This window comes from Xiphias gladius, chromosome 10 (genome assembly GCF_016859285.1).
Source record: "Xiphias gladius isolate SHS-SW01 ecotype Sanya breed wild chromosome 10, ASM1685928v1, whole genome shotgun sequence".
NCBI lineage: Eukaryota > Metazoa > Chordata > Actinopteri > Istiophoriformes > Xiphiidae > Xiphias > Xiphias gladius.
The window spans coordinates 17,870,377-17,897,537 of NC_053409.1; the positions used below are offsets into that span (position 1 = coordinate 17,870,377).

At 40.8% G+C, this 27,161-nt stretch overlaps 1 protein-coding gene across 9 annotated transcripts in view; it reads left to right on the forward strand.

The window, feature by feature from the left end:
- The window catches only part of pcnt (pericentrin), a 39,707-nt gene extending 13,047 nt beyond the window's left edge, over positions 1 to 26,660 (forward strand). For 3 of the 9 annotated variants that reach the window (XM_040138264.1, XM_040138265.1, XM_040138268.1), the window contains 41 exons: positions 79 to 190; positions 305 to 345; positions 436 to 570; positions 684 to 930; positions 1,076 to 1,226; positions 1,773 to 2,226; positions 2,981 to 3,178; positions 3,338 to 3,409; positions 5,368 to 5,472; positions 5,735 to 5,887; positions 6,630 to 6,776; positions 8,801 to 8,961; positions 9,537 to 9,709; positions 9,924 to 10,105; positions 10,218 to 10,380; positions 10,606 to 10,848; positions 11,383 to 11,615; positions 11,853 to 11,960; positions 12,410 to 12,430; positions 12,828 to 13,064; positions 13,161 to 13,334; positions 13,638 to 13,790; positions 14,239 to 14,418; positions 14,525 to 15,550; positions 16,487 to 16,657; positions 16,782 to 16,971; positions 17,146 to 17,480; positions 17,587 to 17,689; positions 18,253 to 18,425; positions 18,514 to 18,789; positions 18,966 to 19,123; positions 19,695 to 19,824; positions 20,039 to 20,830; positions 20,971 to 21,186; positions 21,433 to 21,645; positions 22,562 to 22,788; positions 22,893 to 22,981; positions 23,066 to 23,186; positions 23,318 to 23,445; positions 23,841 to 23,996; positions 26,086 to 26,660. In XM_040138264.1, the coding sequence (XP_039994198.1) occupies positions 79 to 190; positions 305 to 345; positions 436 to 570; positions 684 to 930; positions 1,076 to 1,226; positions 1,773 to 2,226; positions 2,981 to 3,178; positions 3,338 to 3,409; positions 5,368 to 5,472; positions 5,735 to 5,887; positions 6,630 to 6,776; positions 8,801 to 8,961; positions 9,537 to 9,709; positions 9,924 to 10,105; positions 10,218 to 10,380; positions 10,606 to 10,848; positions 11,383 to 11,615; positions 11,853 to 11,960; positions 12,410 to 12,430; positions 12,828 to 13,064; positions 13,161 to 13,334; positions 13,638 to 13,790; positions 14,239 to 14,418; positions 14,525 to 15,550; positions 16,487 to 16,657; positions 16,782 to 16,971; positions 17,146 to 17,480; positions 17,587 to 17,689; positions 18,253 to 18,425; positions 18,514 to 18,789; positions 18,966 to 19,123; positions 19,695 to 19,824; positions 20,039 to 20,830; positions 20,971 to 21,186; positions 21,433 to 21,645; positions 22,562 to 22,788; positions 22,893 to 22,981; positions 23,066 to 23,186; positions 23,318 to 23,445; positions 23,841 to 23,996; positions 26,086 to 26,117 (8,379 nt within the window). In that variant the 3' untranslated portion in view covers positions 26,118 to 26,660. The remainder of the gene's footprint in view (positions 1 to 78; positions 191 to 304; positions 346 to 435; positions 571 to 683; positions 931 to 1,075; positions 1,227 to 1,772; positions 2,227 to 2,980; positions 3,179 to 3,337; positions 3,410 to 5,367; positions 5,473 to 5,734; positions 5,888 to 6,629; positions 6,777 to 8,800; positions 8,962 to 9,536; positions 9,710 to 9,923; positions 10,106 to 10,217; positions 10,381 to 10,605; positions 10,849 to 11,382; positions 11,616 to 11,852; positions 11,961 to 12,409; positions 12,431 to 12,827; positions 13,065 to 13,160; positions 13,335 to 13,637; positions 13,791 to 14,238; positions 14,419 to 14,524; positions 15,551 to 16,486; positions 16,658 to 16,781; positions 16,972 to 17,145; positions 17,481 to 17,586; positions 17,690 to 18,252; positions 18,426 to 18,513; positions 18,790 to 18,965; positions 19,124 to 19,694; positions 19,825 to 20,038; positions 20,831 to 20,970; positions 21,187 to 21,432; positions 21,646 to 22,561; positions 22,789 to 22,892; positions 22,982 to 23,065; positions 23,187 to 23,317; positions 23,446 to 23,840; positions 23,997 to 26,085) is intronic. The other 6 variants (XM_040138266.1, XM_040138270.1, XM_040138271.1 and 3 more) reach the window with 4 other exon arrangements.
- The last annotated feature ends 501 nt before the right edge of the window (positions 26,661 to 27,161 follow it).

Consider the following 27,161-nt stretch of genomic DNA (forward strand, 5'->3'; position numbering starts at 1 on the left):
GAAGCTAATGTGAGAGAAGCTCTTGGAACACAGTAACCTTACCCTCTCATTTACTTTATTTTACCACTTGTGTGTTAGGTGCGCTCAGACCTCACCGATCATTACTATGAAGAGCTACAGGAGATGAAGGCTCGTCATGCTCTGGAACTAGAGCAAATCAAAGCCAAACTCTCTGACAGTCACTTACGAGGTACTTCACGCATACACTTTTATGAAACAAAAACATTTGCACTTTTTATGTGAGATGGTGCTAATGCTAAAAAGAGAGAGGAAAAAAAAACCCTTTTAAATATCTTTGTTATAGAGCTTACCAGATCACGTTTGGAGGCTGCAAGGCAGGTTGAGGTGAGAAAAGATATTCAGAAAATCTATACAAAGAAATAACGCATTGATTTTATGTATCATATAATGCAAAACTTTGGGGATTTTATTTAGGTGGAGGTTGAACAGAGGCTGTGGTGTCACACTGAGGAGCTGCACACAAGGTTGACCATCATCCACACCCTGGAGAACAGACTGGCTGCCTTGAGTGAACAGCATGATGCAGAAATGCAGAAAAACACACAAAAGGTACATACACTTACACAAGCCTGCATACAGAAAGGTAATCTGCGTGATTAAAAAAAAAATCGAGTTGAGTATACTGATAGTAATCTCAAACCATGCTACTCAATATGCTACAGTTGAAACAGGAGTTTGCTGGGGAGCTCATTTGTCTTGAGGAAGCCCTGAAACAAGAGAGGGAGCGTGTGCAGGAGGAGATAAGGAAGCTGAGAGAAGAGCTCCAAGAGAAGCATGAAGCGGAGATATCTGTCCTGAAGTCAGATCTTGACAGGGAGACTGAGAAGGAGAGGACACGCCTTGAAAAAGCACTTCATGAGGAGAAGGAGAAGCTAAGGTCTCTACAGGCTGCACTGGACAATGATAAGAGTAAGAACATTTCTGAAAGAATTACATGGGTTGTCAGTAGAATGTCAGTGAACTATAGCTTCCAGTCAGATCAGAAGTTTTGGAAATGGAATAAATTTAAGTAGTGGTTCTTTATTAATTCACAACATGTTGCATTTGCTTTTAGGTCCACAGGTCCTGATAGTGAGACAGAGACTGGAGGCCCAGTATAACAGTGAGCTGCAAAGGGCAAAGAGCTGCATGGCAACAGAAATCAAGGAGCTCACCGCTCTCCTCCAGGAGCAGAGTGAAGAGCGGCTACGTCAAGCTCAACAGAGGTGAGTCTGTCTGAGATCAAGATCCTAAAGTCTCCTAAATTGCAGCTGGAGGTCAAGCTTCAGTTTATAAAAAAAAAAAAGTGCAGATTGGTGATTAGGGCTGCAGCTACTATTATTTGCATTATTGATTTAATGTGTTCAGCCTGCATAAATTTCTCTCTTGATTAATTATTGCATATCATCTTTAACTTTTATGTTTTTGTGATGAACAGTCCAAAACTCAAATCTATCCACTTTACGATAAAACAGAGAAAATAAGCAAATGTAGTATTTGAAAAATGATTAACTGTTCACATTTATTCTAGATTAATTTACTAATTGCTTCAGCAGTATAGCTAATAAGCTATAGATAAATGGACGGTCACCTTTTTAAAATTTGTTGCGACTTTTATTGTACATCCCGAAATTTCAGAGAAAAAACTGAACGCTGGGGACTGACAGTGTTTTACCTTAAATCACAACAAACACACCTCCAGGTTCACCTTGAAGACCCTTGGAAATCCTTTGTTTTTAATGATCTTGGGTACTGTTTTTGTCCGGGTTCAGGTTCCAAGAGGAAAAAGCAGTGTTGGAGCAGTGTTTGGTCCAGAAATATGAAATCTCCCTGGCAGAGCTAAAGAACCAACATCAAACTGAGCTGGAACATGAGAGAGCAACACTACTGAACAAACACTCCCAAGAGATGGACACACTCAATGTCGAACACAGAGCACAGCTACATTCACTCAGTGCCAGTCACAGAGATCAGCTTGCAGCTATGGCCGTTAATCTTGAATCCAAACACAACGCTGAGATTGTTTCCTTGGAAGCGGCCCTCAATTCCAAACGAGAGGCAGACCTTGGAAGTCTGGAGGCTGTGTTTCAGGAGACCAATCAGGCTCAGCTGGAGGCTTTAGAAGCTGAGTTAACTCGCAAACACCAGGAAGAAAGGGATGAATTGGAAAAGAGGATGCTGGGTAATATGGACACTTTGGAGGCAACATACCTGAAGGAAGTGCAAGTAAGGAGATGCTCACAGAAAGTAAAACGTAAAGTCAAGCCTTATCTGGACAATGTTTGAAATGTCGTAAACAGGGTATCTGCAGGTCTTTAAAGTCTTAAAAATCATTAAGTTTCCTCAATAAAAGGCCGTAAGATAAATTCTTTAATTTGCAAAGGTCTCAAATATTTTCTCCGGCGCTGCTGTGGGCAGTTATGGTAGTTCTGACATGTTTTTGTGTCTGATTGCAGGGTTTCAGGAGATGTTATACACCTATAAATTAGAAATGGGATTGTCCCAACAGTAGATTCTGCTGCAGGAGTTTCAGCTCCATCAGACCTGTAGCAAACACTGTCACTACTACTACTAGCTATAGTAGCTAGGAAGCTCATCCTCTGATTTATTCATGTTCTCGCTAATATCAACACTTGCCCGTTATCAACCATTATTCAATTGATTAAGCCATCGTCTATTTTATGCCACTTATCTGGGTCAAAGTTATGGTGATTTAATTGTGTCATTGTGAATTAATGTTAAATTCTGCTGGGAAATACTGAAAAAATGAAAAATACTAAGCCATATGTTGCTACTGGGGATCCATCATACTATAATACTTAAGCCAGTGTTATTGTGAAAAATCTATTAAATTGTATTTTATGGTATTAAAAATATTTTAAAAAGTCTTAAATTTAACTTGGTGAACCCCACAGAAACCAGTTTCTCCCTTTTGAGAGGAATTAAAGGATTTACAAGGCTACTGTCTTTTTAATCTCAGACACTGCGTGATGAACTGGTGCAGCTTGAAGAGAGGCACCGTCAGGATCTGAATCACCAGAAGTCGGATCAGAGGCAATTAATGGAGCGCAATGCCGCAGAACAGCTGACCATCAGGGAGGAACTGAGGAAAGAATTGGCTCAGGTGCACATGGAGAAGTTTAGTGCCATGGCAGCAGAGCTCAGCCACGTTCACAAGGTGAGAAATGAAAATGGATGGCGGACCTCTGGTTGGTATACAATTAATCAAATAAATAATAATATTATTCAATCAGTAAACAGAAATACAGGTAATTGACAGATTCTACTGTTGACTTTTACCAAAAGAATAATAATTTCTCACGATTTGTTCTTACAGACTGAGCTAGCTGCTCAAAAAGAGGCCTTAGATATTGAACACTGCAAAGCCCTGGAGACCCTTAAGAAGCAGGTACTTACCCACCCACTACTTTGGTTTTCTCAATCTCTTAAAAAGCCCAAATTTAAGTGTCTTCTCTTGAGGACACTGGTTATAACATGAGTGCAGTCTGAGCGTACGTAATTGCACAGCATAATACTTTAAAATTAACATCCTGACATAAATGAAAATTATCGATTTTCTGTAATTAGTAACTGATTACAAGAAAAAGTTCAATGTATTTAGTTCAGTAGGTAGTCGTACCAATACAGTGTTTCCCATTGCTTGAAGGGACAACTGTACAATCTGTTGCAACTCAATACAACAGTCCTGCCATTAATTCTGCCTTTACAAAGTTTATAATGTTCAGTTTTTTGTTGTATTTCTGGAAAGGTGTAAATTCAATTATGTTTGTTACTGAGGTCATAGTTAAAGGTGGTTGTGTTGTACTGGATTACATAATAGTGAGAGGTGGTTCTAATTTTTTGTCCTTCACATTTACATACATGAGGGAGGTTGGAATATTAGAAACACCTCAGTATAATGTAGTCCAACATAAGATCACTAACTGTGACTTCAATCGTGATGTTCAAAGCAGTTCTTTTCAGTGTCCTGAATAATTAGACTCAGTTCATTAAAAAGATTATTCAAAATATTTGTTCACCGAATCGTTGAGTGCTTGACTGGAGCTCTGACAGCTCATGATCCCCGGCTTCTTGACAAACACGCCAAACTCTGTTTATAATTCTTTATATTTTAAAGGTTTCCTTGCTGACTATCGGAGATGAACGCTGGTTTTTAATCACTTTAAATCTTTTTAACTCCGCTACAGTTCGACATTCCTCTTGAACTTGCCGGGCCTGATTCTGCCATTTTGAGACTCTTATTATCACTCGGGGATCACGTTTACCATGGAGTACGTTCAATAAACGAGTCACTAATCATGCACCGTTCCTTCGCTGTGAAAGGATCTGAGTTGGTTTTCACCCAGAAATACCTAATATAAAATCATATTTAGTTTTGATCAAGCAGCTCATTTAGTAAAAGCTTAAAATTGTTTTTTGCACTGTTTGAACAATTATTTTGTACTTGATTGGTATAATTTTAAGTCTTTGCCATTTTTTGCTCTGCTATTCATATTGTGTTGTGCCATTCATATATTCGTTGCCATGCATATATTCTGCTGACGTGTGCATATGTTTAGTTGTCGTTCATATTTATTGCTGTAATTCACATCTTTTAACGCCATTAGTAATTTTGAGCTGAACTGAACGGATAATTTCAGGAAGTAGTTCAGGTCGTTCACCCAGAAGATTTGTTCTATTTAACAGATCCATTCGCAAATGACAGTATACTGGACTTCAATGCTTAAACATGGCTTAAAAAAACTGAACATTATAGGAATCAAAAGTACAATTTATGCCAGAACAGTTGTAGTATTTGGATTGCATTAGATTTTACGTTTGTACCTAATAAAGTGGCCACTCAGTGTACTTGGGTGGTTTGCCATCACATACTGCTTCACATGGATGCACCATTCTGGCAGACTTGCAATCTATACTAACTTGAAACTGCATTTCCACACAGCATTTAAAAAGAAACAGATTGGACTGCAAAAATACAAATGCAATTAAATCTTTTTGGAGGCAAATATATTTGTGTGGAATACCCATATAAATTTTAAAGAGGAGCAGTGAGTTTACATTGGCTAGACTTTGGTGGAAACTGGCGATATAAATAAGTCTTTTGCCGGACATATCTGTTAACATTATTCTATTTCCTCAAATGCTACTCAGAGTAAACGAACGTTATTAGCTATGGCTGCCCCTTCAATTCCATTGTTACATCATCAAATCACATCAAAGTGTTTTGGACATGGACAAACTAAAAACCTTGAGATTCTATTGAATTTTTAGACCTGCTTTCCTCGATTGATGTTGTTTTTAATTACAGCAAGAGATTTGTCTTTATATCCTTGTGTGATTTCTCAGGTTTTAGAGCTCGAGCAACAACATAGCACTGCTCTCCAGGAGCTCTCGCATACCTACGGTGCTGAGAAAGAGCAACTCATTGAACAGCACCAACTCCAGCTACAGGTGTGTGTAATGCATGATAGAACATCAGCTCTGCCTAGCTAGTTGTTTTTAATGGTTGTCATTAGAATTCTTATCTCTGTTGCTCTTACAGCCTGTTAGAGGAGAGATTACGCAGAGTCATTGTTCATCCTTTATAATGGCGTATTTGTGTGTGGAGGCACAGAGTATTTATTTGGGTTTTTCCTGAGAAAGACTTAGAAAGTGAACATTTTTCCAACTGACTGCATATTGTGATATTAAACACATACATGTGCTGCTATAGGAACTCAGGAGTATCTCTGCACGGGAATTGGAGGCATGTCGCAGGGAGCTTGAAGAGGAGTCGTCAAGGCAACGTCAGCACTTCCTAGAAGAGGTGGAGCTCCTCAAAGTCCAATCAGAGGAGAGGCTGCAGGATAGGATTAATCAGCTGAAGGTGAGAGTAGATGCTTGGGAGAGATGGAAAAAAGATGACAGCGTGGATAGTTTTGTGGCATCGTTTTGATTAAGATCTTTGAAATGAAACACCTTTTTGAAGCAGCATATAATCAATTCATTATATGTGGAAAAATATCCTAATCTTTCCAAATTTGTCATCATTATGTAATAGCTCTGGATTATTGAGAGCTGTTTTGTGTGTTTTGTGTGTGTGTGTGTGTGTGTGTGTGTGTGTGTGTGTGTGTGTGTGTGTGTGTGTGTGTGTGTGTGTGTGTGTGTGTGTGTGTGTTGTGGCACTGCCCCCTCTAAGCTCCAGATACACCAGTTCACTCCTAGGGATAGTTCTTTCTCTTGGACTCTGTCCCACTGGAGCTTTATTCAAACCCAGTTTCCACATAATCCCACCATCATATATGCAGAAGTGTTCTTGTCCGTCTGTCTCACTGTTCTCTGAATCTGTGTGCTGCTGGGTTATGCGTGTGCTGCCATCTGAACGGTGGCTAAATGGGATGGAGCTAAGCTTTTTTATCCTCTGATGCAGAAGGTTTTAAGGCTGAAGGTACTTTTTTCAGATATTTATCATTTGACCATTTGAAATGGGAAACCAGTGGGCAGCTGGCCAGTGAGACACGGCCAGAGATCTTTTGTAGCTGGAGAACAAATAAACCGACAGTATACTGCAACTTCTTAAGATCTGTATCTTTTTATTCATGAACCCACGTCACTTTTTTTCTTTGAAGACGGAGTTTGAAGTGCAGAAGGACGCGGGGCTTGAAGACCTGAGGCGGAGCTTCACATATGAACAAGAGAAGAAGGAGCAGAGCTACACGGGCAAAATGAGCCAACTTACCGCCCAGCTGCAGCAACTTGATGCTGTGGTGGCCCAGGTACTGGATACAAAAATCACTACCCAATCTAGTATTTTAACAGATTTTTACAGTCTTTTTTTATTATGTTCTTAATGCAAAAGAAAAGCTTGAATAGGATGACACCTGCAGCTTCGCTTTCCTAGAGGCAAGACGAGACAGGCCTGAGGAAAATGCCTTGTATTATGGATATTGAGGTTGAAATAACATTCTCAAGGAGATGAATGAGATAATACAATAATATTGCAAGTGAAAATCAGTAGAAAATAGAAGATCTGGAAATTAAGAAAGAGAGCACCCATAGGCTAGATTTGTCTCTTTTCATCACATCACATCACATCTTTTTAAAGACTTCATTGTAATAAAGTGAATCACCATACTAACCTGCTGTAGGTATGTTTTGCGCGTTGTGCGTTCTTGCTTGCTTGGTTGAAGCAGACAGTAGAGCTGAACCGATGAGTTGTTTAAACAATCAACAGAAAAATATTTAATTTTTCAAGTGAAGATTTGCGGCGTTTGTTCATCTTATTGGATAATAAACTGGATATCTATGGATTTAGGACTGTTGCTCAGACAAGACATTTGAACACATTAATTTGGGCTTAAGGAAATTGTGATGGGCATTTTTCACTGTTTTCTGATATCTCATAGACAAAGATTCGAGACAGTCCAATTAAAGACAATGTAAAAAATCTTTGTTTGTTGCAGCCCTGACAAAGCAGTAAAATATAGACTCAAGATATGGCACAAAAATCTGTAAATTCAAATGCATAACCACATGCATTTTTTTTTTTTTTTTTTGGTGCATATTCATTTATGCACATTCGTTTGCTTCTGTTAATTTTTATCTGTCCTGTTGGACGTTGTTGGAGCAAAGCCTCACTGGTTTGGTTTGTTGTGGAGATTTGAAGCTTTTGGAGGCTGTTTGCATTCATTTGTTGTAGTTTGTTGTTGTGGAGATTTGAAGCATTCCAGAAACTTTTTGTCAATCATTTACTTGGATCATCATGGTCTTTAAAGCCTACGTGTATTTCTAAAACATTTTTTGACTCACTTGATGAATGTGTGATTTCTGTAGTCCCATGCATTTCTTCTACTTCTACTAATTCTGTAAATCCATAATAAATCTTTTTCTAACAATCGGCATAAATGTGACTAATGTATGTATATAAGTGTTTCCATGGCACCCGCCCGACTTGGCTTCTTATAGTGAGATATTAATGCACACACACACGCGCGCGCGCACACACACACACACACACACACACAGCCCACATGAGGTTAGCAAATAGAAGCTTAAGAGAGTTTGGGAGGGTGCTGTTGGCAGGACAACAGCATTGTTTTGTTGAGGCACGTGGCTGCATTAGACGTGTTTGATGGGAGGGAGAGGGAAAAAGAGAGGGACTTGGTGATAGGAGGAGAGAATGGACTGCTTGAGGAAGGAAAAGTAAGAAAAATTAGCACAGATGAAAACTCTACAGAGAGAGATTGCAGCAGTGCATCCAGAAGTTGGCTTTCCTCACTCCTGCAAGGACTTGGAGCTTAAGCAGAGTAATCTGCCAAGAATGCTGATGATTATAGTGTGTGTGGGTGTGTGTATGTGTGAGTGAGAGTTAGGCTGGTTTGAAATTAGTGTTTTGTCTTACAGTAGATATATTGAATGTATTTTAGGTAATGGTACTAGATGGTACTCACTGTCAGCTCTGGATAAAGTGGATTTCTCTGTGACTTAACATCTGGTTTTGATTCCCAGTGGTTCTCTCTTGTATGTAGAAAATACCTTCTGCTTTTGTCATGCTCTTAGCTCTGCTGGGATGTTGTTGGCCATGTGGTTTTGTTATTTCTGTTGTTACTAAGACTCCTTGAGGATATATTTCGATTCATTTGGGTTTGAACCATGTCTGGTTTCTGTCTGTTGCTTATCTCCTTTCTGGGATTCAATTGCACACAAGGGTACATCTTTAAACAAGTCGTACCACACGTGGGAGAGGGGCAGTAGTTTAGTGTTGGTAGAATTAACAAGGTCTTTGTGTCCATCTTTCCAGCTGCGAGCAGAGGTTGGCTGTCTGCAGGAAGAGTTAGAAGGGAAGCGCGCAGAGATGGAGACCTTGGACACCCTCCTCCAACGAAGGGAACGAGAAAGTCAGGAGGGAGGCAATCTACTAAAGATGCTTACTGACGACTTGCAGACTGCCAAAGATGAAAGGTACATTATGTTATTTGTGTGTTTTACTGTTCTGTGTGTTGTTTCGTGTGTATAGCAATTGTAGCTAGATGAGGTTTATACTTTGAAATGTGTCATTAGGGTGAGAAACACCAGTTTTCACTTCATACTGGTTAATTTCACCTGATGTAATTTTCTCAGTTCAGTTTGTCACATGGCTAGCACTTTTAGATGGCAGCTCTGAACTTTGGCAGATCCAGCATTTACTACTAAGCCAGCGAATTAAACAAGCTCTACATTTAGTGAGTTCTCAGAAAAAATATATTCTGCCCTAGCGAGTGTTGCTGGTACGTCAGTGCACCTCATGTCATAAAATGCCATTTTCCATTGCATTTTACTGAAAATAAGCTAGAAATAAACTGGTTAAATTTACCTACAAAACATACAGAGGTGGTTGTTAGTGTGTTTTAATTGTTTCTAAAGATTTATTTTCATTTGCCTAGAATATATGAGAAACTTGCCAGTATGTCAGATGGAGCAAAAGATCTAATCTCCCAACATGGTCATGCACTTTGCTTGGTGTATGTGTTTCTGACGTGTTACTTTTGTTCCCCCAGACGTAAACTTCACAAAGCCAATGAAAAGCTGAGTAAGGTGCTGATTGAGATGGTTCGCAGCATCGTTGCAACAGAAGAGCTGATCGGACAAAAGATCAGTGCCGGAGCCAAAACATGTCGGCAGGCGACTCATCAGAGGACTTCAGCAGGGATCAAAGATGCACAAGAGTCAGGTCTGTTAGCGTCTGAGTCATTTCGAAATTACAGGGCATGTTATACTTTGATCTCATGGTGAACCGTGGTCATTTTGGCTCAGGCTAGTTCACAGGTTATTGTTAGAGGTACAGATAAGAATTAAATGGTTAGATTCAGTTCTTCAGAGACCAAGGGGCCAATATTTGTGTCAATGCAACAATTAATTTTGACTCTGACATTTTTTTTTCATAGGTATTTCAGTTGCAGACTTGTCATCAGAGGACCTGGAGCTGACCCAGCTGCTCTGTGAGAGCCTGCTGGTTTCAGATGCCCAGATCAATCCCGGGGGAGAAGAAGCAGCTCTGAATGCCTGCACCAGACTGCGACACACAGTAGACACGCTATTGGAGCTGCTCAACCAGGCCAACACACAGGTGAAGGATGTACAGACCCACTCATAGTTCCAGATGTGTTTCTCAACAATGCACACTATTTCATAGAAATTTTAGCTGTCTAGTAAGTGTGGGTTTCTCACCTTTTCTCCAGCTGGAGCGGACTCATGATGTCCACCTTTCTCTGGAGGAAAAGTTCTCTCAGGGCAGAGAAGACTCCGCCCAGCTCCTTAAGCAGCACGAGCTCTTACTGGAGCAGCTCGATCAGGAGGCGAAGCTGAAGAGTCAGCTCCAGCTGGAGCTACACAAGACAGAGGGTGAGCACTGCAACCTCATTGACCTTGCTTCACTTGACTTGTCTTATGATGACAAGTTCCAGTAGTTAATCCACTTACTGTTAACATGCCTTTCTCTTCTGCCTGTACTCCAATTTCACCACTTACATAGCTATTTGTGATAATAAGCAAAAGAATCTGAAGCATGTTATTTATTTATTTATTTATTTTTCACAAAACCTCAATCTGTTTGCTTCATGTGTTTAGGGCTCCTAGAGGGCTATGTGGCTGAGAAAGTGGTGCTAGAGGAGTCTCTGCAGCAGAAGGAGGCACAAGAGGAGAGACTAGTGGAAGAGCTGGAGGACATGAAGGTGAAGCTGCACCAGATACAGAACCTCACTGGAGAGCTGGAAATCCTCAGACTGAAGCATCAGGAGCTCAGTGAGGAGCACACAATTCTCCTGCGTCAGAAGGAGCATCTCTCTGCTGGTCTGGGGGAGAGGGAGAAAGGTGACTGGAGGAAGCATAAACTCATGAAATCATTTGTCTGTCTGCATAAAGTGTTAGATGACCTCTTTAGTTGGCTTGACCATACACTTACGTAATGTCTGTGCTCAGATGTGTCTTCTCTCCATAGGCCATTGGCTCAATTTAGATCCTGACGCAGGTTTGTGGGTCAGAGTGGAGTATTTGTGTGATGAGGGGTTGGAGGACGAATATGCCGTATATATGCAGTATATTTGGAGTTTGCTGTGTGAGATTGCTGTTTGTAACTGCCATCGCCAGTAGCTTGTAGCAAAGGCTCTTGAAGTGCTGTTGTTTGTTGTTGTCTTACTTCTTAAACAATGTTTTAGATCAGAGCTGCTAAGGAGAATGCACTCATTGCCAATGCACTCATTGCCTTTTCAGGAGGAAAGCCACTGTATGTTTAATAGTTGTGTTATTTAACTCCCCTCTTATGTCTTGCCTACTTTTTGAAATTCCTCTGTATATATTTATTTACATCGAAACAATTGCCCTATCAGTCCTCTCTCATTTCTGAAGCTCTACTAGCAGAGACAGAGCGTTTGACCCAGGATAGGCTGGACTTGCAGCGGCAGGCGGAGAAGGACCACAGCTCTCTGTCCCAGCGTCTCAGGGCCCTGGAAAGAGAGTTGGAAGAGCAGGAAACAAAGAGCCTGGAGACAGAGCTGTACCACAAGACCCACACTGATGACCTCAACCAGCAAGTCCAAGCACTTGAGAAACAACTGAAACATGACCGGCAGTTTATAGAGGTGAATTTTAACATATTAAAATATTTTTTTTTATGTTTTAAAAATATCTCTTATGTCTATGTATAAAATGTAATTCTTCATTCATCTGCTCTTTCAGTTTACCCTTTCATTTTTGGGTTGTCTGCATACCCACTTTACATTCTTCCCAGTGTCAGTTGAGAGTGCCACAGACAATTTCTCCTGTTATTGCTTAAGGAAGTGGACACTCTTTCACATAATTCATTCCTATACATACAGGAGCAAGCTGTGGAGCGTGAACATGAGAGAGACGAGTTCCAACAGGAGATCCGAAGGCTGGAGGCCCAACTCAGACAGACAGCCAGTGTGGATAACAAAGGACACAGGGTGAGGCCCATTAACTTTACAGGAAGGTTACATATACTGTACAGCATAAGGGTGAACATTTTCAGTTGACCAACCACATTACAAGGGGGAATGCTGCGTGATCACATCAGGGAGTAATGTACGGAGTGTATCGAAGTCACAAATAGGGCAGAGTGTAACATAAATCATAAAGCAGGATAATAACATCTTTAACAGGACAGTATCATACAAAAACATTTATGTTTCTAGATATTAAAAGATACTAAAAGTGTGTAGCATTTGCAGTGTGTCTGATTTTGACATGTTTGATGTGATGAGTGTCTAATGTTTTGCTGACGGGATTATAAACCAGCTAACTGAAGAGTACATAGTACTACTTGTAGAGGTTGACGTGATGAATGTATTGTTTGTTTGCTAATGAGCCTGACTTTTACCATGTGTTTATCCCTGTGCTGAACGGATTGCTGTAGTTTGAGGACTTGGTTCTGCAGGTATGAAATCTAACTGTGGTCTACTTCTCTTAGCTCCTCTGAATCTTGTGCATGGTGTGTATTGTGCATCATTATTTCAGTGCAGTTATCTGTAGATTAATGTTAGTATTTTATGTGCTTGCCATACATTCTTCATTCATTCTCATTTCATCGTCCGTTTGCTAATTTTCATTTCCTTCTGTTTTGAACCTCATTTGTCTTTCACCTCCATGTCACTGCTATCTGGAATGGCTTCATTTGAGTTTTCGATATCAGTGGCTGCAGATCCGGAATGGCTTATTTAGCTAACAAATCATGTGGTTTTCCATTCGCAAATGCTTTTTTTTTTTTTTTTTTTCCCTACTTACTTTGGATTACTTGTGTTATCCAAAATGTTGTCCCCTGTATGTCGCTACAGGTGGAAAGTCTACAAGCTATCATCAAAGACAAGACAGAGGACCATACCTCCTTGCTCGCAGCCAATCAGCAGGCCCAGCGCGATCTTGCAGAACGCAACGAGGAGATAGACAAACTAGCCGGGCGAATCAGAGAGCTAGAGCAAGCACTACTTAACAGCGCTGAGAGTAATAGATCTGTCAGTGACCTTGAACAAGAGCTTCACAGGGCAAAGTTGAGAGAACAGGAGCTCACACAAGTAAGAGCAAATGCACACTTTCAGTTTAGATAGTGTCAGTTAAAGTGTGCACTTTCACTTTTTTCTCAAGAATTAACTCATCTTCCATCTTGTCAGGATAAGCAGGCACTGGAGCAGCAGCAGCTGTCTAACAGGCTTCAGATCTCCGCCCTGCAGTCCAAACTGGATGAGACGAGACACTGTTACCATGACAACATGCGTGACCCCACTCAGGAGCTTAGGGATGCCCTGGACACTGCTCAGCAGAGCCTACAGAGCAAAGAGCAGGAGGTCTATAAGATTTTATGCAAAGCTGGTGTAATGTAGCCAAGATGATTTCGGGCTGATAAGTGGTGGTTTTTGACTTACACTTTTGGCAGCAGTGCCACCTTTTGGTACAAATGCATATGGCTGTCCAGAGCCATCTTTTAAAACCACCACTAGGACCAGAGATCTCTGAAAGCACAATATTTTTAACCCACTACAGAAAACTGTGTTGCAATTTTAAAAAAAATAAAATAAAAAATATGGCTCTAAAATTAAAAAAAACAAATAATATATATATATATTTTTTAATAATGTCATGTCTTTAAGGTTGAAGTCCTGCTTGGCCAACTGGAGAATGTTCAGAGAGACTTGAGCATCAAAGAGGTTGAGCTAAAACACCTCACACTACAGCTGGAGCTACTGACCAATCAGAATGCAGCTCGTGTTAATGAGCTCCAAGAGCAGATTGCTGCACTGAAGGTAAGAGCTGCTTTGTCCTTATACCAAATGATTATCTAATAGTGGTGTGTATCTCTCCCTCTCAGATGATTCTATATTTATCAATCTGTAACAAAAACGCTAAAATTGTAACAATGAAATAGTTTGCGATTCAAAGCTAATTCAGTACAGTTCGGTTTGTATTAGTAGTTGATGTTTGTACTTTTTAATAAAAGTGTGATTAGGGAACGTACCTTGCTAACTTGAGAGGGGAGGATGACACTTGTAAAGATTGACAGCTATATTACAGCCCGCATGCGTGCGCTCACACATACACACATTAAAATCATTTTTAAAAATTACATACATTCATTGTGGTTCAGAATCCAACTCGATTTTTAGAGTTGCACTGGTTACTCTTTAAACCCCTATTATCTATTGTACTAAGTTAGCTTATAAATGAAACTAGCATGTACAACTCTTCTTGCAGGAGACTGTGTTGGCCCTCACTATATTCAAGGAGGAGAAAGAGGAACAAAGTAAAGTGGAGGAAGCAGAGGTAGAAACCCTCCCTTCAGCACTAATCCAGGAGAAAAACCAGGAGATCGATCACCTCAACAATGAGATCCAAAGGCTTGAACAGGAGCTGGAGAACACCAGAGACAACAAGGTCAGCAAAAGAACATGCAGAATACTTGCAGACAGTGTGGAATACAAAGTTGTTGAGGCAGTGATGAAAAATGTAATTGTCTGTTTCTAATCTTTCTGACAAAAAGGCTTTGGAGGTTGAGCTTGAGGATCTGCGCTCACAGGTGGAACATCTTCAGTCCGAAATCACGAGAGTCCGTCAGGACAAAGAGGAAGAAGAGGAGCGCCTCCATGAGGTCATCAGCACGCTGCAGGCAGAACTCGCCACATTGGGCCCCAACTTGCATGAGGTTAGCGACTCTCAGGATGGCGACAGCATCAATCCCTCGCCCGCTCCCAGCCCTGAACCTCACCACTACACCATCCAGGAACAGGAGAGGAGGGGAGGGCCGAGCAGCCTGAAACAAGAGCTCAGTCTGACTCATTCTGCCTCTTCTCGTTCCCTTCAATCTCATCTCAAGGCCCTTCAGAGTCAGCTAGAGACTGCAGTGGCAGAGAAAGAAGGACTGGAGCGATTACTATTCACCCAGGAGGAAGAGTACAGAGGACATGGGGAGGAGTTCGGAAGGAGGCTAAAAGCTGAGAGAGAAAAGGCAGATGAGCTCCAAGGTCTCCTCACCCTCAAGGAAGCTCTGCTGGAGGAGTTGAAAGCCCAGGTAGAAGAGGAGACGGACAAGAGGAAACTATCTGAGGAGGAGATGGACAATTGGAAATTTAAAGCTGAAGAAGCGAGCTCCCTGCATGAAGAGAAAGCCCACCTTAACACCCTGGTTACCGAACTCCAAAAGAAAGAACAGGAGAGGGTGAGAGAGATTGAGGCTCTAAAAACAAAAGAGCAGGAGATGAAAATAGAAATGGAGGTCCTCAGAGAAACGAGTCTCACTCATGAGAGACAAGTCCAGGAGGTGAGAGCCGAGGTGGTAAACATGGAGGAACTGGTTGCTGTGGAAAGAGCAAAGATTAAAACGCTGGAGACTGTGAAGGGAGAACTTTCTGCTGAAAGTGAGGCACTGAGGAGGAGGGAGGGGCAACTCCAGGAGGAAACTGAAAGGCTAAGACACGATGTGACGTTAATGACAGCCCTTATCGAGGACCTGACAGTTAAGCTAGATGAAAAGGAAACCAGTCAAGAAGAGGCTCATAAGGAGGTGCTGGTGAGTGTTGCTACTGTACAAAGTGAAAGCTGGTTTGTTTTTTCAGTTTTAAAAGCACAATCCAAAATTCAAATATGAAACAGAACTCCAAACATAGGAGTGCTGTCACTTCCAAATTGATTGATAGGTCATTTTATTAGAGGTAATATTACTAGAAAATAACTAAATTTAAGTTGCAATTTAATTATCTAACATTTTAAAGCTGAAAAAATGTTTTTTACATTGTATAGTATGTGTATACACAGCAGTGCAACAGGCCTTTAATTTTCAGTTTCTGTTTTGTAATCAATAACTCAAATTCTAATTATGTCTGTGAACATACATTACTTAAAATGTATATGGTCAAAAAAAATACTGTCTGGGCCTTAAATCTGGTCAGGAGACCCACAGCAAGCCCATGTTCCTGGTTTGAAGGGGTCCAGATTTTTCTTTGAGAAGTCACCCAGATATCTCAGTAAACCTGCTTCAACAGGCCCCAGGTCCAGACAGGAAATATCTTGCTGCTATTTTTTGCTAGCGTACAGCTGTGCTATCGACTGCAGGCAAGACCACATCTGGTTATAGTTAGGAGCGTAATGACGTGTTACGGCACTCAGACAGCAGAATCTCACACAGAGGAAGTGACATTAAAATGAGGAAGGAGGAGGAAAATCTTTGCTAGCTCTTGTTTTTAAAGCTGATGCACTTTATTTTTCATTTTTTACGTTCCGTTTTGGCACGATGTGGTAAGAAGCTATGGTCTTTACAAGAAACGATGGAGGCTAAAATGCATTGGTTGTGCTGCTGCATGTCTTTGCATTCTTTCGAACTTTGTTGGTACTGGTGCAGAGCTGCTTTTGGCAAATGTAGCCATAATGGTCACAGGATACTAGAATAGTTTTTGGTAGATCTAAAAGTTTGCATCATTGCTGATATGGATGTTTCTATTTTCATCAGACACATGCTGAGGTGACCCTGGCTGAAGCAGACGCTGCCTTGAGACAGAAGGAAGCTGAGCTAATCAGACTGAGGGCAGAGCAGCAGTCCCTGAGGGCGGAGCTGACTGCAGCGAAACAGGGTCTGAGTACCAGTACAGAGAGGGCAGAGAAACTACATGAGGAGGGACAGGTGGGAATATATAATTGAGCACAGAATATCAGATCAAGTTCCTATACCTCCAGGGGTCTAATGTATTAATCCTGAGTATTATAAACTAAACAGCAGGATTTTAATGGTTCCCTCTGTCTTTCAGAACAAAGACCGTGCCCTTGTCGACCTGGAGACGGATAACCAGCGGCTGAAGGCAGAGCTTCGAGGTTTACAGGAGGACCTGGCTGTACAGGAAGAGGAACTGGCCTATCAACAGAGAGAACTACAGCAACTTCGTCAGCACTGTCAACAGCAGGACGCACTTCATCATCAACAAGGATACTCACAGAAAGGTGAGTTCTCAATGAGTCTTTAAATATGTACTCTGCTGTTAAATTTTCAGATTATGTACTAACTCACATGATGGTGAAGTTTTATAGTGCTCAGGTATAAAAATGTAAAATCTCTCACCCCTTAATGACAGTGGCAATGTTCTCATAATGATTTTTAATTTCTTCATATCTCAGATATTTCTCAGAGAGCGTTTGAGGACGTTGTGAGTGTCTCTCGCGATGAAGCCTCTCTGAGCTCTCCGGAGGTTTTAAGGAGACTTGAATGCTCCGAGGACAGAATCCAAGAACGGTTCCATGCCTCTGTTCTTGGTTCTCGTCTGTCTGAGTTAAGCGCTCTAAACAGCACAAGCCTGGATCTGCCCAAGGTCAAGACCTCTCCCAGGGTTATGATGGAGCCTCCCCACTCTAGGACCATCACACCAGATCCAGCCACACAGAGTACCCACTCCCCAGGCTCAATGTCAGTCTCTGACAACTTCTCCATGCTTGACTCTCTGGATGCTGACAAAGTATGTGGTCTGACAGATTTATACATGCTACTTTTTGGAAATTCTGTAAGAAGCTTTTGGTTTTGGTTCAGATGTAGTTAAATATTTGTAATTCTTTTGTTCATAGGAGCGTGAGTTGGAAGGACTTGACCTAACAGCCCCTCCATCTCCACTGGGTTCAGCCTCCTCCTTATCAGCACCAGAATGGGCCAGTGATGGATATGGAAGTAGTGAGTATTTCCACACCAGGCCTGACACCTGCATTACTCTTATCTGCAAAGATTTAGAACTGAAAAAGCCTTTTGAATGAGACGTGAAATGTGTCATAGAATATAAAGCAGGTCCAGTTGCTTTAGCACTTCTAGATGTATCTGTAGGACTGTGTTTTGTACTGTATGTTGTAAGATTTCCTAAAACAGCTGGGCGCTGTGGTTTTCTAAAAACTATGCAAAAGGGGGGCAAAGTGAGCGTTTTGTTGGACTATTTTCAGCTGCAGATTTGGTGTGTTAGTATGTACTGCAGCAAGACAGTGTATGTGGGATCGACTCAAAATAAACTACAGTGAACATGCCACTTAGTGCAGTGGTGTGACTCACTGATGTGTTTTACTAGTTTTTGAATGGAGGTCTTTAGGATAAAAGATTAAGCTTAAGTTTTGCCTACACAGATAACAGTTGTTAGTATGGTCAGTTCATTGTTGGTTTTGGTCTTTTTATGGAGTTTGACAGTTAGGTCTGGTGATATTCTATATTTTTCTATCAACTTAACTCTTCTGTTCCCTCTTGTGGTTCAGACGTGAGTTCAGAGTTGGGTGCCAGGCTGAGAGTGGAGCTTGAACAGACTGAAAGACTGGATGCCCAGTTTATTGAGTACCTCCGCTGCCGAGGAATTAACCCAACAGTTAACACAGATAGTGCTGCAGGCAGTATGAGCTACAGCGATGACCTGCTATCACCTGAGCTTCAGGTAGGCTTCATCTACACTTGTCAGTAATTCTGTTTATTTGACACTAAGCGTAAATTTTAATTAGTTTGTTTTCCCCATCTTTCTGCAGGGACTGTTAAAGAAAGTATATCAAGAAAGCTGCAGAATTCTCACCTTGTCCCAACGGCGTGCCACTTCCTCTATCCAGCCTCATGTCTCAGACCTAAAAGCCTTCTCTATGAGTCACACACAGCATCACTATGAAGATAGCTCCACCCTACTGGACCACCAGGACAAATCATCCTCCAACCCCCCCATGAACTGGCAGCAGGAGAAGAGGGCACTGCAGGAGACCGTGATTGCTCTCCGAGAGTTGCTCTGTCGAATGGCACAGAGACACACACAGGTGAGTTTCTGTAGTTTTAAATAAAGACTATATAATCATCTACTGAGGGGGAAATTTGTTGTAAATGATGCATTGACAGTCTTTAGTTAAATAATTAAAATGATAAATAATTGATTTCTCATAACTTGAGTTCTGTTGAATATCTGTACTATATGTCTTCCGTCGTTCTTCCTCAGACTGACTACAGAGCTGAAGATGACTGGCACAGAGATCGACTACAGACAGATGGACAGGTTGAATCCCAACTAAAAGCAGAGCTGGAAGAGTGCCGGAAACAACTGAAATGTGCTCATGACACTCAGCAAGAGCAAAGTAACAAAATACAGTCCCTCAGGTATACCTGCATACTGAGTAACAAAAGACACGCACACCTTATCCATTATATATCAGACACAAGTCAACATAATATACAATATAGGGCACAATGTCTACTGTCAGTCATATTGGTTGAGCTCAGCTTTGTCATAATGATCAAGAAAGAGCCACAAACAGATGCAATCCAATAGTACTATTTTGTTAAACTAAAAATGTGTAGTCAGTGGGTGAAAGTGGGTTTTAAAACTAGGGTTTTGCTGTATTTCGAAATAACTTTGTATATTATTTTATTAATTTGGATTTAATTTAATTGGTTAGTTTTTATTTTGTTAGCACTTGTCAATGAATATATGTCTGAAAAGATGACTTAACTGCCCACCTACCGAACTTCCAAATAATTACATATTTTTGTTATACTGCTGTTTGGGGTATCTTGGTTCCTCCGTTGTTTATGTATGGTTTTAGGTATTAGTGGGGCTAGTATGAACTTTCGCTCTCTTCACCAGGTTTCTGTCACAGTCACACAAACATGCTTTCATGTAATGCTGCCAAAAGTGGTGAGAAGTAATGTTATAATTTTGCTTCTCCAGGCTCGCTGTAGAAGAAGTTGAGGAAGCTTTTAGGAGGGAGGAGACCAGAGTCCAGGAGCTTCAACAACAGCTGGAGCAGGAGAGAGCTCTGAGTCTTCGTAAAGACAGAGAGGAAGAGGCAAAGAGAGAGGTAAGACAAGGACGGAAACATTGTATACTGTATTTAATGTACATTTTATTAGCATAAACATAGAATACCAATGTACTTGGTGCATTAGTCATGCCCATAACATGGTGCTGCAGTGTTTGTGTTTTTTTTAAAGCTCAAGCTATGTGAAGAATCCAAAGTGTACTTCAGCTTTCCTTTTTAAACTCTGAAAGCTGACCCTCTCTTCCCTCTCCAGGCGGTGCAAGTATCCGCTGAGCAGCAGAGGTCAGAGGTCATGGCTCTGAAGGGTCAGGTAGAGCGCGAGAGGGTGGCCTGCAGCAACCTCAGACGTGAGCTTCAGATTGAACAGTCTCGCAGTGGGCTGCTGGAGAAACGGCTAGACGACACCCAGCGGGAGCTAGAAGATGAGCGTCAACGCTCTGCCAACCAGCAAGATCTCAACCTGAAAGAAAAGACTCGTATCGAGCGTCTCCTGACTGAAGCAGAATCGCGCTTAGGGGAGATTCACTCTAAACTTGCAGATGCTCACAGGAAGCTGGATGAAGAGAGAGACCGATGCTCCAGGCAGGTGGATGAACTCAGCCGCAGACATGAGGCTGATGCAGCTAGAGACAGAAAGTTCATCTCTGACATGCGTGCCCAGCTACAGCAGGAGCGAAGCCAGGGGGAGGAGCTGGCAGCTGTGGTGGACAAACTGAGGGCCGAGCTACTGCAGAGCAGAAGGAAATGGGAAGAGGAGGACAGAACTCGGAGGGAGGACCTGCAGAGGGAGCGGGAGGCCTCCACTCGACATCGTGTAGCTATGGAGACCTTGAGCGAGCAGAAACGGGAAGCCAGCCGTGCTTTAGAAGTGGAGCGAGAGCAGTCCCAACGCCAAGGGGTGGAACTCGCAGAGCTGAAGGAGCGACTCCGACTGCTGAAGGAAAAAGAAAGGGAGAGGGAGGAGCAGTGGGAGAGCGAGAGGAGGAAGGGGAGACAAGAGCAGGTGGAGAAGGAGAGACGACAGGAGAGGACCAATAACAAACTGGTAAGATATCATCAACTTAGTTCTCACGCTTTTCTACTCTACTCACTTCTTTCACAAATTGAATTGTCATATTTTACATATATTTAAGATAATTTTGGATACACAGAAACACACCTCCTGATGAACATTTCTGACTTTAGTGTGAGTTGGAGTTGTTGAGACAACAGGACCAGCAGCGCATGCAGGAGCTGCAGCACACTCTGGCAGAGCTTGAGAGAGAGGAGAGAGAAATGGCTGCTCAGAGGCTGTCTGGATGGACCACAGGGCAGCAACACAAGGCTGCATCTTCACAGCATCTTCAAAGTAACTTCCAGACTGATAGCACCCAGGCAGGCAGCTCACAGCAAAACCAGCAGGTACACAAGTGGTTGTTATTACATGAACACTGCTGAAGGAGCCGGACATTGAGCTAATGATATTGGCAATAGCATTAATAATAGAAACTTTTTAGTGAAGGTCCCTTTCTGATCTTTGACCTCTTTGTCACTTAATTACTGTTGGATGCAAATAACGCAGGTAAAGTAGGAATATAAACTTGAATGAAATTTTGCTCTCATGCACTGGTTAAATGTTGTAAAATAAATGTACTTTAATCACTGCAGATGTCGCCATCATCCTCCAGTCTGCTGGAGCAGCTGTTGAAGGAGAACTCGGAGTTGACAGAGCGTGTAACATCACTGAGCCAGGAAAGAGCCACTCTCAAACATAGACTCACCTTCCTGGAGCGACAGCTGCGCCGCACAGAGAATGAGCTTGCCAAGGTCACCACAGAAACTGAAAACAGACCCATCAATGATGTGACCAGCAACAGCAAGGTGAGTAGGAAATGCATGCGCGCACACACACATTTGTTATGACTTAAACAATCGCATAAAAATCATTTATGGATCAGTTTTCAGATTAGATTTTTCGAGATTAATCGCTGTAGTGTTTGCTTCACTGTAGATAGATTTTTTTTTTGGCCACCTCAAATAGATTTGCCCTCACCCTAAAAGATGTCTTGGTGTTTATTTATTTATTTATTTATTTATTTGCTTTGTTTTATAAACTCACAACTGAAATACTCAACATTGAACATTTACGTGTTCAACAACACAAAAAAATGTACAGAACATCAAATATAACCAAGGGAGGAAAAATGAAGAGACAAAAAACAAGACTAAAGTAAAAACTAACTTTCAACTGTCTAAATGTTTATTAGTTGGAGCATTTATGTGAAATTTGATTAAATTAGATTTACACAGAGGTACCGTCAGTGTGGTTCAGAGGAATGTCCTTCATTTAATCAATAATAGCAGACATTTTGACTTGTCATAGAAGGAAAGGCACAGGTCTAATTGATAACATTAATGACGACTCCATTTTGTTTGAGTGTCCTCGTAAGCCATGTCAAAGCATGCACAATAGCAGGGCTCTAGAAGTGGAGCACCTAAATTGAATCCAGCCATGGTTAAATTTGGATTAAACCTGTGATTTTTCTGCTATGACATTCTACTTTATTTTAAAAGAAACTTACATAAAATTTCTTGTTTTTGAGTAGTATTGCTTGGCTTTTAGTAGTAATATAAAGTGATGAAAACTACTTGAGTAAATCCAAAACTGCTAAATTACTGTGTTAGCTTAATTGTAAAAGTGGTTTTGGAAGCATGGTGGCCAGTGTCAGTAGACAACTAGTGTGATGTTGATGTAACACAGTGGTGAAACAATCACAACCTGTTCATTGGTTTGCAGGTGCAGCGTTTATATGAGCGTTACCTGCGTGCTGAGAGCTTCAGGAAGGCTCTGGTGTACCAGAAGCGTTACCTGCTACTGTTGTTGGGAGGTTTCCAGGAGTGTGAGCAGGCCACCCTGTGTCTCATCGCTCATATGGGGGCACGGCCCTCACCCCCACTCTCCTCCCAGCGCAGACCCCTCGGACGATTTAGGGCTGCTGTACGAGTCGTCATCGCAGTCTTACGGTAGAGAGCATACCAGGATGTAAAAGTTTTCAAAGAGTTACCTCAGTCTTGTGTATGGATGAAACAAACCCCCAAAATATTGATTTATTGATTTATTATTCCAGAATGAGGTTCCTTACCAGGAAATGGCAGAGAGCAATTAGAAGATTGTCTGTGTCTGGAACTGTCAATGGGAATGCTCCAGGTCAGCTCGGTGAGCACAGTTTTTAAGAAATTATGCATCGCTTGATTGAGTATTTATGAGTGAGTTGATTTTTAATCTTAATGTCTATTACAGGGCCTAAAGCGGAAGTTTTAAGGCAGCAACAGCCAAGATCAAATTCTGACTCACCCCCAAACAGAGACACAGTGTCAGCTCTCGTTCCACCCAGCAAATCACCCTTCAGGTTGCACAACAGGTTTGGTTCCCTCTTCAGCAAAGAGTTTTTCAACTTGAGGCTTCAAGTGAAATATCAAGTTAAAGACTTAACAAATATGTCAGTCAAATTTAAAGTAATTTTTTCTTTAATTAGATCTCTTCTTTCTTCAGGTCATACTCCAGCACCACTCTGGCTTCGGGGCATTCAGGGGGAACTTCACTAGATCCAGAGCGATCCCTGACAGAATATATCCATCATCTAGAGAAAGTCCAGCAGCGGTTGGTGGGAGCCAGGCAAGGTGAGAAGCATTAAGTATAGGTTGGGTGAAACAGGTGAATTTTTGGACAAGAAATTGAGTAGCGTGCACCAAGGTGGAAGAAATAAAATCATTCTGGTGAAATTTCAAGGTATCCTCCTTTATCCCAAATTAATAAACACAACTTCTTGGGTTCTGAGCACCTAATTAATATAAAGTGTGTTATGTGGAGTCACAGGGCACTAGGTGTATGTTTTTATTACTTTTAAATGCATGCCTCTGTCTTCGGTCATTTGATTTTCCGGGCCAAGTTCTGTACAAGACGTTATAAGTAATTCTAGGTCAAATTATGATGTTGTGATGGGCAGCCTGCCACTTCCTCAGACCGTGTTATCAAATCCCACAAATCCTCTGTGCTCTATCATCTCCCAACCTAGTAAGCAAGACTCATTTAGCCCTGCCCCCTAAAGAGGAAAGGAGGATACAGTCAGCCTGTTCCCCTGATATGATTGGTTATCGGCAGCGCTGGCTGCAGGAGAACAGGACGTGGCTGTACCTGAGCTGCTTGTCGCCACTTTACCTGTATGGTCCAGGTGAGTGTGAGTGTAACATACTCACTCCACCAAACAATAAAGCAGCACAATGCTCCTCTCAGAATGGGTACTGACTCGTCAGCAGTCACTGAGGACGCTAGATATTAGAGGTGATAACACTCTAGTCTCGAATGAACATGTCCTGCAGGTTTCTAAACCTACTATAATTCAGACCAGTGTTTCAACATTAACTAGTTGTCATATTTAGATCATTTTCGGTTATTACATATATATATAATGTTACTGAATAAATTCTAAAGCATTTTGACTGCATTTTGTTTCAGTACGTCAGAATGATGTAAACATCTACTTGCACAGATTTAAATTTTGCTTGACATTTAAAAAATCCTTCACAGGGAAAGGTAAGTTTGTTTTCAGTTGACGGGACATTATTGTCAGCTGGAAAACCAGTTGAAAACATCCTGTTGGTATGGTGCATTACGTCGTGGTTGGGAAATTCCATCCACTGAGATTTAACTAAGCGGAGCAATATCGTATTCAAGACCTTGTGTTGTCAGAAATTTGAGCATGAGACAAATAATAAAGGAGTCAAGGACCACACACAAAGGATAATGATAGCTTTCTGGTTTCTTGTATTTAAAAGCTTTCTTTTTGTTGGTGATCAGATGTCAGAGGTTTCTATCAGCACATGAATGTGCCAGAGAAACCCCACTGTGTCCAAAATCACTCAGTTTACTATATTGTACTGTGCACGTTATTTAGTGGTGTCCAAATTATGAAAGTGTGAAATTTATCCATTATATAGTGACCTCAAAAATTCCAAAATCGGAATTAAAAATGGCAGGTACACTATACAGCTAGACAGATAGATCTGCCATAGAAACAAAAACTGCTGTTGTGCGACTAACCCCTCAAAGATGATTCACAAGTGTCCCAAATCTATATTTACACCTCAGTGGAGTTAACTGCTTATTGTCTGTTTCATAGGCAGTAGTGAATGGTTGAACGGGGATGATTTCAGACATAGCACAAGCCTTAACGAACAGTGCAATCTTTTAACAGTAATATGCAACGATTGCATAACTCTTATAAAATAAAAAAATTTAAAAAAACATTATGTAGGTGTTATTGTTTTTTTTTATATGAAGGCTAAAACATTTAAGCGATAGAAATGGATATGTGAAATAGAAACTTCTAAACATTAGACAACAGTTCTACCTTAGCTCATTTAGTGTGAGGGATTACATGTTTCAAACTTGTTTCACGCACACTGACATTAACTTTAAATAAGTGGTTGTCTTGAATGTAGGAAGAAAAAAAAAAGACATTCAGAAATCTAAACATTGGTATGATCTGAAAAGTGATTGTACTGTAAAGTAGGTGTGCACAAGTCATAGTAAACAGGCTGAAACATACAAGAACACCAGTTTAATTCTATAAAGAGCCACACCTGGTGTGGTAGATACGACGTGGCTCGCTGACCATCAGACAGTAACAAAAACCCGCGGGACATTTATACTGACAGTGGACAGTTTTATCTGTCTTCATTGCAGCTGCATTTGCTCATGTGATGTTTTACAGAACTGAATATTTCATCTGAAGATGATATAGGAGGTTCTGCTGACAATACTCATTGATGTGTTAAAATACTTTTATTGTATGTTTACTGTATTATTGGATTGTTCAGGATTTGACAGCAGAGTAGTAGTGGCAGTTATTCACCCCAGAAAGATGTATAGGCCAATTCAAACATTCCAGTTTTTTCATCAGTGCTGTTTTCTGACAGGTGTCTTTGCACTGTTGATTAAACAACTGTTGGTTACTTTTACTCTAATTCAGTCTTTTATTGCACAGTATTTATTTTTTAAACACATTTTATCTTTAAGCGCAATAAAAAAAGTTGAATGTATTGTTATCAAAGTCACAGATTGTGGCTGGCCTTAGTCAAGGTTTGTGTTTACTCAAACAAATACAAGTCAGGCCATCACCAACTGATTAGTTTTTAACTGTCTGATACCTTGGTTGCTTTTTATGTAGGTTACTTAAGTCTTTGGATGAAGGTCTTTTGTTGCATTTTCTGATATTCTGTGTTTTTTTTGTTTTTGTTTGTTTGTTTGTGTCCTCTTAGGCTCGTCAGTTCTCCAGCCCAACCCAAAGTAATCTGACCACTGAAAGACGAAATGTCTCCTGTCTGCATATCGTTCCAAAACTGTCCATGCCTTACACCTCCTGTAGAAATATGTAGAAAGGAATGTCAGATATGTGTTGAATCTTTGATCACGTGATTTTTACAAGTACATAAATTATTTTTTAAGCTTTTTCTATTGTGATTTTTCTATTCTCTGTACCTGAGTATTTTGAAGGTCACCCCTGAGATGTTGCAAGAACAAATGTTTTTGATTATTTTAAATAACGCTGTGTTATTCAACAAATGTTTAATACCATTTTGTTGATATGTAAATAAGACTGATGTTCATTGTACATGTGTCTAAATGTGCATTGGTTTTATACTGGAAATCCATGATTAACATAGCCAGTGACTACATTATTTCATAAAGGTGAACCGTATGTGTTTTTGTATTATCTATGTTTCTACCGTGAAGTTAATAAATATTTTACCATAAATGTGTGATTACAAACAAACACAGACTGAGTTTATCTTGTGGTAGCTCAAAATTTAAGTATATCCTGGGGTGTCTGTCATTTTGGCCCAATAGAAGGTTTTCAAAAAAGAATCTGTATTAGATGTTTGATTGTCATGTGCTATTTATGTATTTAACCTTAATGCAGGATAGACAATTGAGCATACGTTTTATTTTATAATACCCTGCTAATAGTTACAATGAAATAATAGGAACAGGGTACAAGGTACAGGCTCTATTAAAGCAGGCACAGGCAGTTACATGTCTTGGAAAATATAGCTTTATACAATAGTCTTAAAAAATATATATATCCCTGGGATTAGGAACATTGTGTCTGATTACATTTGACTTTTACTTTTTCAATCCGGATTAAAATAATTTGTTTTTATCTCCATTTAACCATCCTTTTTTTCATTCTTGGCCTCGTCACACATTACATACTGAATGATTTTGTTATTCTGCTTTCTTAGTTATTCCTGATAAATTAGACCGTGGCTTATTTGTATTTGTTGTGAGATTTATGATTACCGTGTATGCCCATTTCCCCCTGAATGCCCCGGCA